Source organism: Tasmannia lanceolata, unplaced genomic scaffold, assembly GCF_043159265.1.
Source record: "Tasmannia lanceolata isolate RefF3 unplaced genomic scaffold, GAP_Taslan_0.1 ptg000037l, whole genome shotgun sequence".
NCBI classification, from domain to species: Eukaryota; Viridiplantae; Streptophyta; class Magnoliopsida; order Canellales; family Winteraceae; genus Tasmannia; species Tasmannia lanceolata.
Window position 1 is genome coordinate 4,415,024 of NW_027518714.1, and position 14,984 is coordinate 4,430,007.

General features: G+C 38.8%; 1 protein-coding gene and 1 non-coding gene across 2 annotated transcripts; one reads left to right on the plus strand and one right to left on the minus strand.

The window, feature by feature from the left end:
* Positions 1–1,339: 1,339 nt before the first annotated feature.
* Positions 1,340–7,362, minus strand: LOC143861911 (SGNH hydrolase-type esterase superfamily protein). The gene is made up of 5 exons (XM_077372882.1): positions 6,966–7,362; positions 6,660–6,890; positions 5,021–5,088; positions 1,995–2,159; positions 1,340–1,769 (listed from the first exon to the last, which is right to left on the minus strand). Exons 1-5 carry the CDS (start codon positions 7,062–7,064, stop codon positions 1,589–1,591), a joined length of 744 nt encoding a protein of 247 aa, XP_077228997.1. The 5' UTR covers positions 7,065–7,362; the 3' UTR covers positions 1,340–1,588.
* On the plus strand, positions 3,284–3,368 carry TRNAM-CAU (transfer RNA methionine (anticodon CAU)). The gene is given in 2 exon segments: positions 3,284–3,321; positions 3,333–3,368. It is a non-coding gene; the product is annotated as a tRNA-Met (tRNA).
* Positions 7,363–14,984: the final 7,622 nt, after the last annotated feature.

The window sequence follows — 14,984 nt, forward strand, 5'->3', positions numbered from 1 at the left end:
GCAAGCCCAAACTCGGCCGGAAGCCCATTGTGGAGTTTGGGCAAGTAAATTTCTAATTTAGTCCGGCCCGAAGTCGGTCCGAAGCCCGTTGTATAGACATGGGCTGAGCTTGAGCACCTCAGGCCCGCCCAAGCTCAGCCTGATTGACAGTCCTACATGAGCCCAGGCTCACCGCATCCTCCTAGGAGAACTAATATTCTTAAGAGAGAAAAAGCCTAACTTTGTTTCATCCTCCATTTTTAGTTCATAATATGCGGGCTTGTATCGGTCACCCAAAGTTTCTGCAGGTTTGTGATCGCCGGAGTTTGTCGGAGCGAACAGGATCTTCAGAAACTCCCTTCTTTTTTAAGAGTGGCGATACCAACCCAAGCATCAAAAAAGGCTCAAAAATGACATTCATTTTAGTAAGTTAGGTTGGCAATTTTGATAGCCAACTTTTTACAGCAATAGAATATCACCTACAAGTTGGGTTGTATTTCTGATCTTCTCATAGCACAAAACAGTCCAAGACTGTCACCCAAATCTCCATTTGTTGCATATCCATTAACCATCACATTCGACAAAACAGAATCTCTTTGAGGCATATTATCAAACATTGTGCGTGCAAGCTACCGATCCGAGTCAAATTATAAAACTACAACAAGCCCTGGTTACGTGCGTACAGTACAAACCCTAATTGCTTGTTTGGAGGAATCTGAAGCTGTGATCTTCAGAAAAAGGGTATGGAAACTATGAATTTTTAGATGGATGTAAGGGGTGTCGAATAATGTCTATGAGATGTGAGTGTTAACGGTATTTCATTTCAAATTTAAAAGGGTATTTTGGTCATTTTCAAATTGTTGCTGGGGAAATGATGCTGTAATATAGGGGACCCACCTACTTGATCCAGGCCGTTCATCTGTCGTGGCCCCATCATGGCCCAAAAGTCGCTCTATCAAGTAATCCAGACCATTTGATCTTCTTGTAGACCATGATATGAATGGGCAGTGCCAAAATTCACTATCATCCTTTGAATTTTGTGTCGTTCGATCGGACGGCCAAAATAATTTTCCTTAAAAAGTTTAGAAATGAACGAGAGACAACGAAACATATATTGAGGAAGATCATTTTTCACGTTTTATAGTATACACGTTGATACGTTATATGCATTCATGGTGAGAGGGCCCACTAACCTACTGCGCTCGAGTCTAACGTGTATTATAAAGATACTTGGCATCATTAACGAAAAGAGGCCCCATCATTGTGAAAACACAGTTCCATCCCTTGTTTTTCTTTTTATATAAGAAATGGAAAGGACAAAATCACATAGACAAGTCCTATAAGACAGAGTCCCAAGTCCTTGACGAATAAAACCAACTTTATGCAGAGACTGTAAAATCACATCCTTACTGTCATAATATATTAACGAGGAACATGAGCGTGGGCTAGGGAAGATGCAAAGAGAGAGAGAGAGAGACCTGTTCAAAGCCTTTCTCCAATAAGCATTAATTAGTAAGCAAGTACCTGAAAAAGAAAAGAGGCCTTACAGTCTTAAGCACACTAGATATAAGCTGTGAATAACAAATAGGCACCGACCCAGAAGCCATCGTTAAGACGAGATTGGACCATCTGAATTCCTGAAAGTTTTTAGGGGGTCCTTGGCATCGATATCAAAAAACAGAGGGAGATCAAGTGCCAATGTCTCCAGACTCAGGCTCTCCTGTTTAAGCTTTTCCACCACTTCCTCAAACACAATTCTATTTCCGCTTGCAGTCAGGTGCAAACCATCCCTGAGACGCCATCATAAACAAGTTAGGCATACTATATCTCTATATTTGCAATTAATTACTTTAAAAAGCTGATATTTTTAAACAAGAACAAGTTTGAAAATTCTTTAGTACAATAAGGGTGTAATTGTGAGTTTTGGTATTTAAAAACATGAGCAATGTTGAGAAGAAGATGAAAATTTTAAAATATATTTCAAAGAAGTGAAGAAAAGAAAGTGAGAAATGTACCTCAAACAGGCCTTCTCCCAGCCGGGAAATTGCTGCATCTTGGACCAGACATCTATCATGGGGACACCCAATTCGCCGGCCACAGCAACGCAAGCCTTTGCGTAAGAGCCGGCGAACTCGTTCGTCCGTTCGGGTAGACCCGAAAGGTTGTCTCCATAAGGATATCTGCATTAAAAACATGAATATCAGAAAGACTTTTAGTCTCATCGTGAGGAGATTGATCTAGGCGTGCATCTCGGGTCGGATTCGGTCAAGTTGAGGCCAACCCGACCTGAGGCACCCTTTTTCCCAACCCGAACCTGACACAACACGACTTCCAACCCTAACCCACCCGAGTTCAACCCAGCCCAACCCGAATTTTTAACCTTAGAAAAAAAAATTATAAAAAATATTGGGTTGAACTCTGGTCGGGTTGTCCAAACCCTCAACCTAAACTCAGCCTGGTTTGGGAAAACTCAACCCGAACCCAACTGACTTTCTAGATGGATCGAAGGTAGCAACAGATCATTTCCATATGCCACTTGGCCAAATTTACAAATCACTAGTGTCATAATGAATTACCCCACATAATTTTGATTAAGGCCGATTTTACAATAATCCAATAAAGTGTGGCCGTTCCTTCTAATAATCCCATATTAGAGAGCCGTACGGTCATACTGTATTTCGGGTATGGATTTGGTGTGTACGTTTTATGAAAGTACCATTACACAATGGGACCCCTCCCCTCGGACGGATAAAATCCCCTTTAATGCTTTGTTTGGTTGCTAGTAAAAATTCCATTGAATTTTTGTGAAAAAAGGGAGGTGACATCAGCATTACATTAGTAGTCTCACATGTAACTTTCTAAGGAATGGTGCTTTCTCTCTTCCCTTTCTCTCTCTCCTCATAATAACACCCTTGTCTAAACGTCAACCAAACGAAACCTTAACATTATTAAGTTTTAGAGGCAAAGAAAAGGAGGATTTTATCCGTCCCTCCTAATTACACAACCCGTGGCTTTACTAGCATTGCGAGAGCTCACGCTTCATCAAAAGACTAGTGTTAAATCCACCGTACAAGTGGCTGACGGGAATCATACCTCATTCATCAAAAGATCCTACCCATCCAATCAGCAGATTGGATTGGAAAATATATATGGTCGACGCGAAGTATCCGTGATGGTGTTGTTATACGGGAGATGCATGTCGTGGGAACTGGGAACCTCGACATAGACCGTACATTTCGTTCGGCCCACAATCCATAAGGAGAAATAAGATTAATAATAAATAAAATATTGATAGGACACCAATGGGGTGGTGGCGCAGTTGGCTAGCGCGTAGGTCTCATAGCTTCCGAGAAATCCTGAGGTCGAGAGTTCGAGCCTCTCTCACCCCATACTTTTTTTTTTATATAATCAATTTCATGATTTTATAGCTATCTTGACTGAGATTATGAGTGGAGTGGATGACGTTTTCACAACGGCGTTCCTGTCGATCATTCATTCATTCAGTGGGACCCATTAATGGAAGAGACTTTTTTCCCAAAAAAAAATACGTCCCATCCAAACGACAAGTTGGGCATGAACAATCATAACGAAATTGGGCAAAGTCGATGGATGATTTAAGATCATCAAATCGATGTGATTTTGGGTATTGGTGGGACCCGCGAAATGAGATTGCTCGGAATGGCGATGAAAAACGTGCCATTCCCAAGAGGAATGAATGAATGAATGATACGTAGCGAATTACGTCTCATCACCATCAGAGCAAAATTCGAAAATGGTAGGTCCACCCAAGATAGGAGGCTGATTAAAATCCACGCGTCAATCGATTCAAAAGTTTCATTTCTTCTAATAAGAACAACAACATGTTGTTCAAAGCATATCGTCATCTTGAGATACATATTCAGAGAAAATGGTTAGGAAGATTGAAATTTTCAAATCTAACAAAAGCGACATGTTTTGTTGTGGTGTGTTTGGATCTTGGGAAAAGATGAATATGGACAGTAATTTTTTCCATGGAAAATAAAATTTCTAGGTGTAGTAGGTTTCTGTCACAAATATATCCGATATTTAAAAAGGGAAATGATACCTGTCCAGTGTTTCGATGAACAAGCGCTCCACTTGTTTGTTGTGTAGTATTAAAAGGGTTTAAAGAGCTTTTTGGGAACCGTAATATCCTCTGAAATCCTTTTAAATACTACACGACAAATAAGTGGAGCGCTTGTTTATCGAAACACCTTGGCACAGATGTCATTTCCCATTAAAAATATAGCTATTTTATCGCGACATTTTAATAAAGGGAGATGATCTTTTTACCCCCTTCATTACATGCACGCTTAAAATTTTAAAGCGGGTTGGCTCGGCCTCCAAAGGAGTTTGGCCCAACTCAACAGGCCCCTCCTGACACGACATGTAGCTCCACCCCTTACGGTGTTTTAACAATTTTTTTATATTTTTTATTAATTTATATACGTTTATATTATATTTTTTTACCTAATTTTATTTTTTTGTTTTTTCCAGAAAAAATTAAACAAGTTTAATATATCACGAGAGTTTCTCTCGCTGAGAAATTCCGCACAACAATAACTGTGACTTAGGCAGGTTTGCACTTTCCCTTCAAACGAGAGAAAAGTTTACATTTTGGGAAAAAAAAAAAACCAATGAATATGGAAACCCAAACGGTGGAAAATTCATTTTTAAAGGAAAAAATTCCGAATATATTTCACTTTCATCCAAACAACCCCTCGCATATTTTATTTATTTATTTTTGGGTGGTTGTGGACCTGGTGGTGATAAAGGCTTAGTTGGTGATAAGAGATAATGGAATAAAATGATCCAACAAACCCAATTAGTGCCGGGATTAAACTTAGTCAATTTGAGCTGGGTAAATTCTTTCACTTTCTTCGTGAAAATTTTCTAAAGGATTCATTAGCCGACCCCAAATACGCTGAGCTGAGTTGAGTTGGGTTGATGGTGGGGAGCTATCTATCATAATTTAAAAGAAGCAAGAGAATTAAAGAGAGGGATTACAAGAAGAGAGGATTACCGTAGGCGGCCGTCTTCATCAATAGGGGGCGGAGTGATGAGAAGGACAAGTGCAGTAGGCCACAGCTTCTGTATCAAACAACCATATAACGACATTAATTACATAATGGAGAATAAACCACACCACCTTGCTTTGATATTGCCCCTCCTTTCCTATTTTAAACTTCTTCCAATCCTTCTCCACGGCTGGTTGGGAACTTGTAACCAGGGGTGGACATGGTTCGGGTCCAACCCGAAGAATTCCAAAATTAAGTGGTTCAGTTTTTTGGGAACCGTTAGAATTCGGTTCGGTTCTGGGTTTGGGATCTCGGAACCGAGAACTGAACCTAGAACTGAGGGGGATGATACCCCCCTCCCGCGGAAATAACATTTCCGTGAGAATGGTTTACTACTACTTGAAGATAAATTCACCCACCTTTAACGTTTTTCTTTTCCTTTTAAGTTTTATCTTAATGTTTTTCATTGCCTTTTAAGCTTAACGTTGGAAAGTTGGAAACCCTGGTTTTCCCCGACTCTTGTCTTGCGACTCTGGGTAAACCCATAACCAAACCGAACCGGTTCTGGTTTGGTTCGGTTTCCAATGATAAGTGGTTCGGTTCTGGTTCCAACTTCAGTTCTGGGTATACCACATAACTGAACCGAACCAAACCATGTCCACCAGTTGTAACCGTTCGACTGCACGGTGGAAACGTAAATCAAGAAGAGGAGTGCCAAAATCAAATGAAGTAGGGCGGCAAGCATCTACTTAAATAAAACAACTATAACTTTTAAATAAAAGAGCTGGCATTGGGTAGAATAGCCAAACCTAATTTCCAAGATTTCTAAACTTGAGAAATGAGACTAAATGGTGTAAATGGTCCCCGGTATAAATATACAGAAAGTGCAATTTCAGAAGGACCAATCTGGGTGTACTGGAGTACACCCATGGACACTGGAAGAATGCAAATTAGTTATATACATTGAGCAGGATTTAGGAAATAATTAATAGGAATTTACACCATCCATTTCAAGAAGCGGCAGATTGGAAACAGAAATGGCCAAAGTCCATAGTCAAGGGAAGTAATCTATTCGTACCCACCAAAAAAAGGGATAGACTCACCCCATTTTTTACTTGGGACAGCCCCATCTACTTTATTTATAAATTATAATTTATTTATAACTACCCTCTCATGCTAGAGGGAGCTGTGCCAGTACAAAAAAGAGGGCAAATATATAGTTTCCCTTCAATAGAGTTCAAAACTCTGAACTCTAATAAGATAGTTAATAGAGAAATTGTCAGTAGGAAAAGTAAATGAGAATAAACTACATAGCAATTGAGTGTATCAATAAGTATGAGGAAGATCCAACCACGCGTCAGCTAACAAATTGAATTACGCCAGTGATTATGTACTTTTTTTAAGCATAAGAGAGGGAAGTGGTTAGGAAGAAGGTTTCTTTTTTTTCTTCCCACTGGCTTCTTAGTAAGGATTCCTTTTCTTCACATGCATTACGTGAAACAAGAAAAGGAATCTGCGCACCCTACGCTTATCGTCTTAGATTAGATTATAAAACTAATCTAAAATGGGGCGTAATTAATGCTTGCAAAGAGGAAATTAGAAAGCTCCCTTCTTAATTAATTTGAGAGAGAGAGAGAGAGAGACCTTGATAAAGGAGACGATTTTGTGGAGATTCTGCTCGTATTCATGGATCGGAACGTGCTGAAACGCGCTGCTCCTATCGGGTAAGCAAGCGTCATTGGCCCCAAAGAAAACGGTCACCGCCTTTGGTACGGCCTTCCCTTCCCCATCACCCAATGACGCAAAAACCTTCTCCAACACGTGTACCGCCCATCTACTGTTGTACCCGCTGTAACCCCGAAGAACCACGTCCGCCTAATCAGAACACAGACTCTAATCAGCAAACAAGGAAAGAAAAAACCAAGGAAACGAAAATCCTCTTTCGCATACCGTGCGAGAGAAATGGCTGGCTAGGGCCGCACCCCAGCCACCCTCTCCAAAGGACTCTTCAGTGATGGAATCTCCAAAGAGGACGATCTTTGGCCGCATCTTAGAGGAATCTAATAAGATGGGTCGTTTCGTTTACCCTCTGTTCCCCCTTTTCACTTCACATGGACATGCAATTCGAACTTTGAAGTCTAGAAACTGCAAGAACTCTGATGCTCCTCTTGAAATCCGCTGCAGCCAAGACTACTTTGCAATGAATGCTTACCAAATAATTCCAGTAAAAGCTGATAATAAAAAGCAGAGACAACCCAACTACGAGAGAGAGAGAGAGAGAGAGAGAGATATTTTTTTATACTTCCAAGGTGTATCACTGACCCCTAGCTATCCTTTGTTTTTTCCCTCCTCCAATGAGTGCTTTTCATTTTTTAAGTCATACACTCATTAATTTTAGTTCCCATAATACCCTTACTTTTTAACGAGAATCACATAAATGACGTATTATTGAGAGTTGAGGTCTAAGAAAACTGTATACACCCGTCCTTGTCACGCTCGGCCCGCCGTCATATACATTAGATAGGTTTCTAGAGCTGTAATGATTGTGCCTGCCGCTTGCCTGCGCGGGGCCTTCTATCATGCGCCTCCTGCTGCGTTACATGCGCACCCTCTTTTATAGCTTTTTGGGTGTGTGACCATCGCTTTCATCGTTTCGGTGGTGCTTAATATTAACAAAAGGTAGGAATGTACGAACCCCGCGTTTATTTATTTTAATTATTTGCTTTCAAAGCGCGTTAGGGGTAGTTTAGTACTTTCAGCTCTCTCTAGAACGAGGTGTCGTGCACGAATTTGATTTCGCGCCTCGAACGCCAAATTAAAGATTTAAAAGAAACAATACAACGACAGAAACAATACCAAGACGCGTATGCGAAGGTCATTCCAAACATACGTACGATTTCTTGTTATAAAGCATAATGATATTTCCACCACCTTTTCTCAGCATTCCACCCAATTTTTAGAAAAAGTGTCTCCAAGTAAAGATGTTTTTGCAAGAAAAATAAAAGTCCTCTCTGTTTTCTATTTTGTGATGCCATCTGTTCATTCATTGCGAATCAGGTCATGAGTAGAGTCTTTTCACAAATCAAGTCATGTAATAAAGTCATTTGACATAATTTAGAAGAAAGATAGCTAATTTGGGTGTCATGCTTTTTTGGAAGGTAAACATTTTCTTCAACATCACTGCTCTTAATCTCATATAGAGAAATTATATGGAGATTGGGCCTCAAGGCTTTGTATCTCAACCTGGAGGTCCCAAGTCTGATCCAAGCTTAATCTTCGGGGTAAACAAATTATATGATGAGTGGGCGTATAAACACGTAAAGGTGGTACGATGGAAGCATGGTTTTAAATTTCGATCGAAATCCGAAATTTCGTTCGGTTCGGATTTCGGTGGCGACCGACACCGAAATCCATAAAAATCGAAACGGTCATTTATTTCGGCCGAAATTTTAGAATTTCAGTCGAAATTTCGGTTTCTCCAAAATTTGCCCTAAAAAATTTGTTTTTTTAATATTATTTTAATATTACACCGAAATTTAATATTGAATAAAATATTAGTTTCGAGTTTTGTACCAGAATTCGACCGAAATTTCAATGTCCGAAACCAGTACCGAAACCAAAATTTTAAACCTTGGATGGAAGTACCACCCCTAATATTTAATCGAATGGTATGATGCAGTGCCAGCATTACGTGTTTGTATGCCCACTCATCATATAATTTCTCATCTCATATGTCGCCCTCATGCCCTTTGTAAGCCACAAAGACTATCATTTGCCATTGATCGTGAACATGACGCTATCCAACCGACATACAAATTCGGCCTATTATCATTTGTCCCATCTTGATTAGACGGTCCTAAGCCCTTGAGTTTAATAGGCCGCTTTGTACATTTGGCATGTGATCGGGACCATGCGAGGCACCTTGTGATGGGCCACTAGATCAGCAGTCTGGATCAAACGCATGGCTCATGTGGGACCTGATACGATGATGATATTTGGGATTCAACCCTGATGGCACTATGTTTTGAGTTGTCCATTTAAATATAATGCCTAGCGGCAAACACGTTGCTATGAGGAAGGTCATTATTTAACAAATTATTATGGGAAATGATTTCAGCACAACAATTTTTTGAAACATGCACTCGTGTATCTCGTCTTGTAGTATTTAATTCTCTTAGGTGCTTTTTGGGAACCGTAATAACACTTTTAAAGCTCTTCGAATGCTAAAAGACAAGATACATGAGCCCATGTTGATGGCAGCCCAAATTGCATTCTACAGGCATATAACACCTTAACAATCCTTATATAAAAACTACAGGCATGTAATTCTCATAGTACAAAAAACTAGACCAAGGGGTATTTTTTCATTTAACAACCAAAGGGTTTTCTTGTCTTTTTAAAATTAAGAAAAGTCTCTCCCCTATGCATTCTGCAGCAGACTCTATTTTGCAAAAACCCTAAAAATTATTTAAAAAGCATGAGCAATTGAACATACCTCACTTGATTGAAAATGCTAGAGGCACCGCCTAGTTTGTGTTACTTCGTGTGAAGAAATGATTTTAACATATGTTGGGTAACTTACAAATAAATGGTCAATACCTATATAGAGCACACAGGTGATAAACATAAAAGGAAATACATAAAACTATGGAAGGATATCATCCTAACCCAAACTAGTCACCTAATCTATCTCAGTTACCTTATCTAGCCTACCTGCCTAATCTATCACTAAGATTATCAAACATTGACATCTCAATCGAATCCAAGTGGTAGATCTTGAATATTTTAGCAAAAGAGAGAGAGATATATAATGTTGATATCATGTGGGTGGACCCACGTCAATCCTTGTTAAAGATTTTTCAAAATCAAGTGTTTTTGGTCAAAACTTTTTTTGGAAAATATTTTCTTTAAGTGTGTTTTGGAAAAAGAAAAACTTTTCTTTGGAAATAGTTGCTTTTTGCAAGAGAAAGAGAATAGTGTAATGTAGTTGAAAAGATAGTCCCAAATCGGATGAGAGAAAAGAAAGAGAAGGGCTTATAAAGCACTTCACTTTTCTATTACTTGTTTGATTGCACATTGGGTTGAACCCATGGTTGGACCCGCGGGACGGTGCAACGCACCGTTCGCACACGCACGCGCGGCGTGGGCAATGGGCTATAGGGCGCATAGTGGCGCTTTATTGGCGCTTTTTTAGGCGCACTTTGCACTTCTCTTTCTTGCTCCCACCAAAATTCGTTTTACTAAACTATTTTCTTATTGTTTATCTAATTACTGTTATACTGCAGTAACAGAAATTAGACTGATTCTCTCAGGCTTGTAAGATTCTAAGGGCATTTCGGATTTGACTCCGCTTGTGCATAGCGTCGTCAAATTAGTAGGACATTCCTACTGGCTTCATTGTATCTTGGAGGCAGTTCGCGGATCCCCTTTGCACACTTCTAGTGGGGGCGAAATCTGTCTTAAGGAAAGCGATTTCGCGCCTTGAAGCAAACTGGTTACTGCTTTTTATTTCCAACAGATACAGAATTATTTCTCTAACAATCTTAAGACAGATTTTTCTTTGCTTCAATGGCGTTGTACTCAATCCGTCAAATGTCCCAAGAGTTTGTCAAACTTGAGCGATTTGACAAAGGGAATTTCAAGCGATGGCAGAAGAAGTTGCACTTCATCCTTACGTCGCTCAAAGTAGTTCGAGTTCTCACATCCCCAAGGCCGACAACAGTTGAAAATGAGACATTAGCGCAGGCTCGTGCAAGAATGAAATGGGAACAAGATGATTACATCTGCAAAGGGCACATCCTCAATGCTATGTCGGATACTTTGTTCGACATATATCAGGGAATGGGATCGGCAAGTGAGATTTGGAACGCACTCGAAGCGAAGTACATGGCGGAGGATGCTAGCAGCAAAAAATTCTCTGTGAGTCGTTTCCTGAATTATCGCATGGTAGATGATAGACCTGTTATTGATCAACTGCATGAAATCCAACACATGGTGAGTCAAATTCATTTGCAAGGCATTTTACTTGATGATTCCTTTATAATTCCGTCGATTATTGACAAACTTCCGCCAAGTTGGAAAGAATTTAGAAAAAGTCTTAAACACAAGAAAGAGGAGATTTCTCTTGATGACTTGGCTCTATGCCTCAGGATTGAGGAAGAGTCAAGGATTAGAGATCATAAAGATGATCATGAGAATTCTTCCTCTAAGATACACTTGGTGGAAAATGTCAATAAACCAAACCAACAAGGGAAAGGCAATCGGAAGAGAAACAAACACCCTGACAAGAAGAATAATAAGAATAAGAAAAGGAAGGGTGCTTGTTTCAATTGTGGCAAACCAGGCCACTACAAGAGTGAATGTCGACTTCTTAAAGATAAGAAGTCGGGAACACCAACAGACAACAACAAGTTTGTGGCCATGATTTCAGAAGCAAATATTCTTGAAGATGGCAATGATTGGTGGATTGACTCGGGTGCGACGAGGCATGTCTGCAAAGACAGGAATATGTTTTCGACCTATGAAACGGTTGAAGATGGAAGTGTCCTTTACATGGGCAATTCGTCGACGGCAGAAGTCAAAGGAAGAGGCAAAGTAGAACTGGAATTTACATCCGGCAAGCGCCTCACTCTTACCGATGTCTTTCATGTACCTGAAGTGCGAAAGAATTTAGTTTCTGGAAGCATTCTTAACAAGAATGGCTTCAAGCTCGTATTTGAATCTGACAAATTCATTCTTTCTAAGGGGGGTACCTTTGTTGGAAAGGGATATATGTATGAAGGGATGTTTAAACTCAATATCAATAAAGTGAATGTCTTTGCTTATGTTGTTGACTCTTTATCTTTATGGCATAATCGTTTAGGACATGTTAATACTAGAAAAATGCATGATATGGTTAAGTTAGATTTAATTCCAAAATGTGAAATTGATTTAGTAGATAAATGCAAAATATGTATGCAAACTAAATTAATAACTAGACCATTTCCCTCAGTAGATAGAACTTCTAATCTGTTAGACCTTGTACATAGCGATGTATGCGATATACATAGTGTTCCTACCAAGGGAGGTAAAAAGTATTTTGTTACTTTTATAGATGATTTTACTAAATTTTGCTATGTATATTTACTTAGTCATAAAGATGAAGTGTTGGAAAAGTTTAAGGTTTATAAAACAGAAGTAGAAAACCAATGTGAAACATGCATTAAATGCCTTAGATCTGATAGGGGTGGTGAATACCATTTCCCTCTTTTCTGTGAATCAGTGGGCATAGTTCATGAAACTTCTGCCCCTTATACACCACAGCAAAATGGTGTAGCAGAAAGAAAAAATAGAACTTTAACTGAAATGGTTAATGCTATGCTTGTTAATTCTGGTTTGAATAAAAGTTTTTGGGGTGAAGCATTACTTACTGCTTGTTACATATTGAATAGGGTACCAAGTAAAAAGAATAATGTAACCCCTTATGAGCTTTGGAAGAAAAGAAAACCAAACTTGAATTATCTTAAAGTTTGGGGTTGTAGAGCCATTGTTAAAGTTCCTAAACCTAAATTAAGAAAATTAGGTGAGAAGGGTATAGAGTGTATTTTTTTAGGATATGCTAGCCATAGTAAGGCATATAGGTTTCTAGTTATAGAACCTAATGATTTTCTACAAATTAATACAATAATTGAATCTAGAGATGCCTTCTTCTATGAGAATAGGTTCACTTCAATTCCAAAAGAAGTTCAGCCTAGTAATACTGTGGAACTTTCTTTAGAACCACAAACAAAAGATGGTGACCCTAGTGAAATAAGAAGAAGTAAAAGAGATAGAAGTGAAAAGAGTTTTGGTCCTGACTTTGTTACTTACCTAGTAGAAGGGACAAGAGAAAAACTCAAATCTTCTATAATGTTAGATTTAAATGTAGAAAGTGACCCTCAAACCTATACGGAAGCCATAAAGTCACAGGATGTCGCTTTTTGGAAAGAAGCAATTAATGACGAAATGGATTCTATTATGGGTAATAAGACTTGGTATTTAGTTGATCTACCACCTGGATCTAAACCTATTGGGTGTAAGTGGATCTTCAAAAAGAAGATCAAAGTAGATGGATCTATAGAAAAGTTTAAAGCTAGATTAGTTGCCAAAGGGTTTACTCAAAAACCCGGAATTGATTATTTTGATACATATGCACCCGTTGCTAGGATTTCTACCATTAGAGTCTTGATTGCTCTTGCTTCCATATACAAACTTCACATTCACCAAATGGATGTTAAAACAGCATTCTTAAATGGTGAACTTGATGAAGAAGTGTATATGGAACAACCTGAAGGTTTCATTTTACCTGGTCAAGAGCATAAAGTCTGTAAATTAGTCAAATCTTTATATGGCCTAAAGCAAGCTCCTAAGCAATGGCATGAAAGATTTGATAAGGTGTTAGTCTCTAATGGTTATAGAATTCATGAGTCAGATAAATGTGTATTTAGTAACTTTAAAGGTGGTAGTGGTGTTATTATATGTTTATATGTTGATGATATGTTAATATTTAGTACAGATTTTGAATGTATTCAAAGTACTAAATTATTTTTATCTCAAAACTTTGATATGAAAGATATGGGTGAAGCAGATGTGATCTTGGGTATAAGAATCATAAGACATAACAGTAGTTTGATTCTAACCCAGTCACATTATATTGAAAAAGTTCTTAAAAAGTTTAATCATTTTGATTGTTCACCTGCTTCAACTCCTTTTGATCCTAGTGGGAAGTTATATCTTAATTCTGGAAGGACTATTTCTCAACTAGGGTATGCTAGTGTGATTGGTAGCCTTATGTATGCTATGACCTGTACTAGGCCAGACATAGCATTTGCTGTGGGTAAGCTTAGTAGGTTTACTAGTAATCCAAATTTCTCTCATTGGAATGCAGTCTATAGAGTATTAAAATATTTAAAGAAAACTATAGACTATGGTTTATGTTATGGTGGGTATCCAACTGTAATAGAAGGATACACTGACGCTAGTTGGATAACTGAGCGTATAGATCATACATCAACCAGTGGGTGGATTTTCACCCTTGGTGGGGGAGCAGTCTCCTGGGCCTCTAAGAAACAAACATGCATTTCAACATCCACTATGGAAGCAGAGTTTATAGCTCTGGCAGCATGTTGTAAAGAGGCGGAATGGCTTCGGAATTTGTTATTGGAAATTCCGTTATGGCCTAATCCTATGCCATCGATTTATGTCCACTGTGATAGTCAGGCCACACTATCAAGGGCATATAATCATGTTTATAATGGTAAGTCCAGGCATATAGGACTTAGACACAGTACTGTGAGAGAGTTACTTACTAATGGAGTAGTAACTATTGATTTTGTGAGATCAAGCCAAAATTTGGCTGATCCATTTACTAAAGCTCTTGCGAGAGATATGGTGTGTAAAACATCATTAGGGATGGGGTTAAAGCCATTACCAAATAGTCACCAATGATGGAACCTCGACTCAACACTTGAATAAATATCAAGTCTTGAGTTCAATGAGTCAAAGTACATCATATGGAGTGATTGCAAGCACTATAATATATATTATATTTCCATCCCAAGGTAAAGTGCTTGGTACCTGTAATGTATAAAAGGGAAAGGCTGAGCATTTGAGCTCTTAATAGACTTATAACAAAGTGTTGGAGTGTTATAGTTACAGGGGCACTCTTGATAAGTCTACCTATGTGAGTGTGGGAGTGGTGCCGCTTCCTATGAGACCTGGCTAGTTTCTAGAGCACTCATGAAACTAAGATATAGACACAAGGCCAATTCATGTGTCGGTTTTTTAGAAATTGCCTAAAGAGATAAATTCTTATGTGTGAGATGTGTCCGGTTAACCAAATAGAATCGCTAGTTCAAAGACATGTCTACTATGCAATTCTGGTTAACTTTGATGTGTTTTCACTAAGTAAAGGTTCAAATCGAAAGATACCTTTATTTATGCATAAAAATT

What these genes read in the sequence shown, in the direction of transcription:
- LOC143861911 (XM_077372882.1), bottom strand. Translation starts at nt 7,064, where the DNA reads ATGCGGCCAAAGATCGTCCTCTTTGGAGATTCCATCACTGAAGAGTCC. An exon ending in CCAGCCATTTCTCTCGCACG is followed by an intron (nt 6,891 to 6,965) that starts GTATGCGAAAGA and finishes TGTTCTGATTAG; the next exon opens with GCGGACGTGGTTCTTCGGGG. An exon ending in GATGAAGACGGCCGCCTACG is followed by an intron (nt 2,160 to 5,020) that starts GTAATCCTCTCT and finishes TTTTTAATGCAG; the next exon opens with ATATCCTTATGGAGACAACC.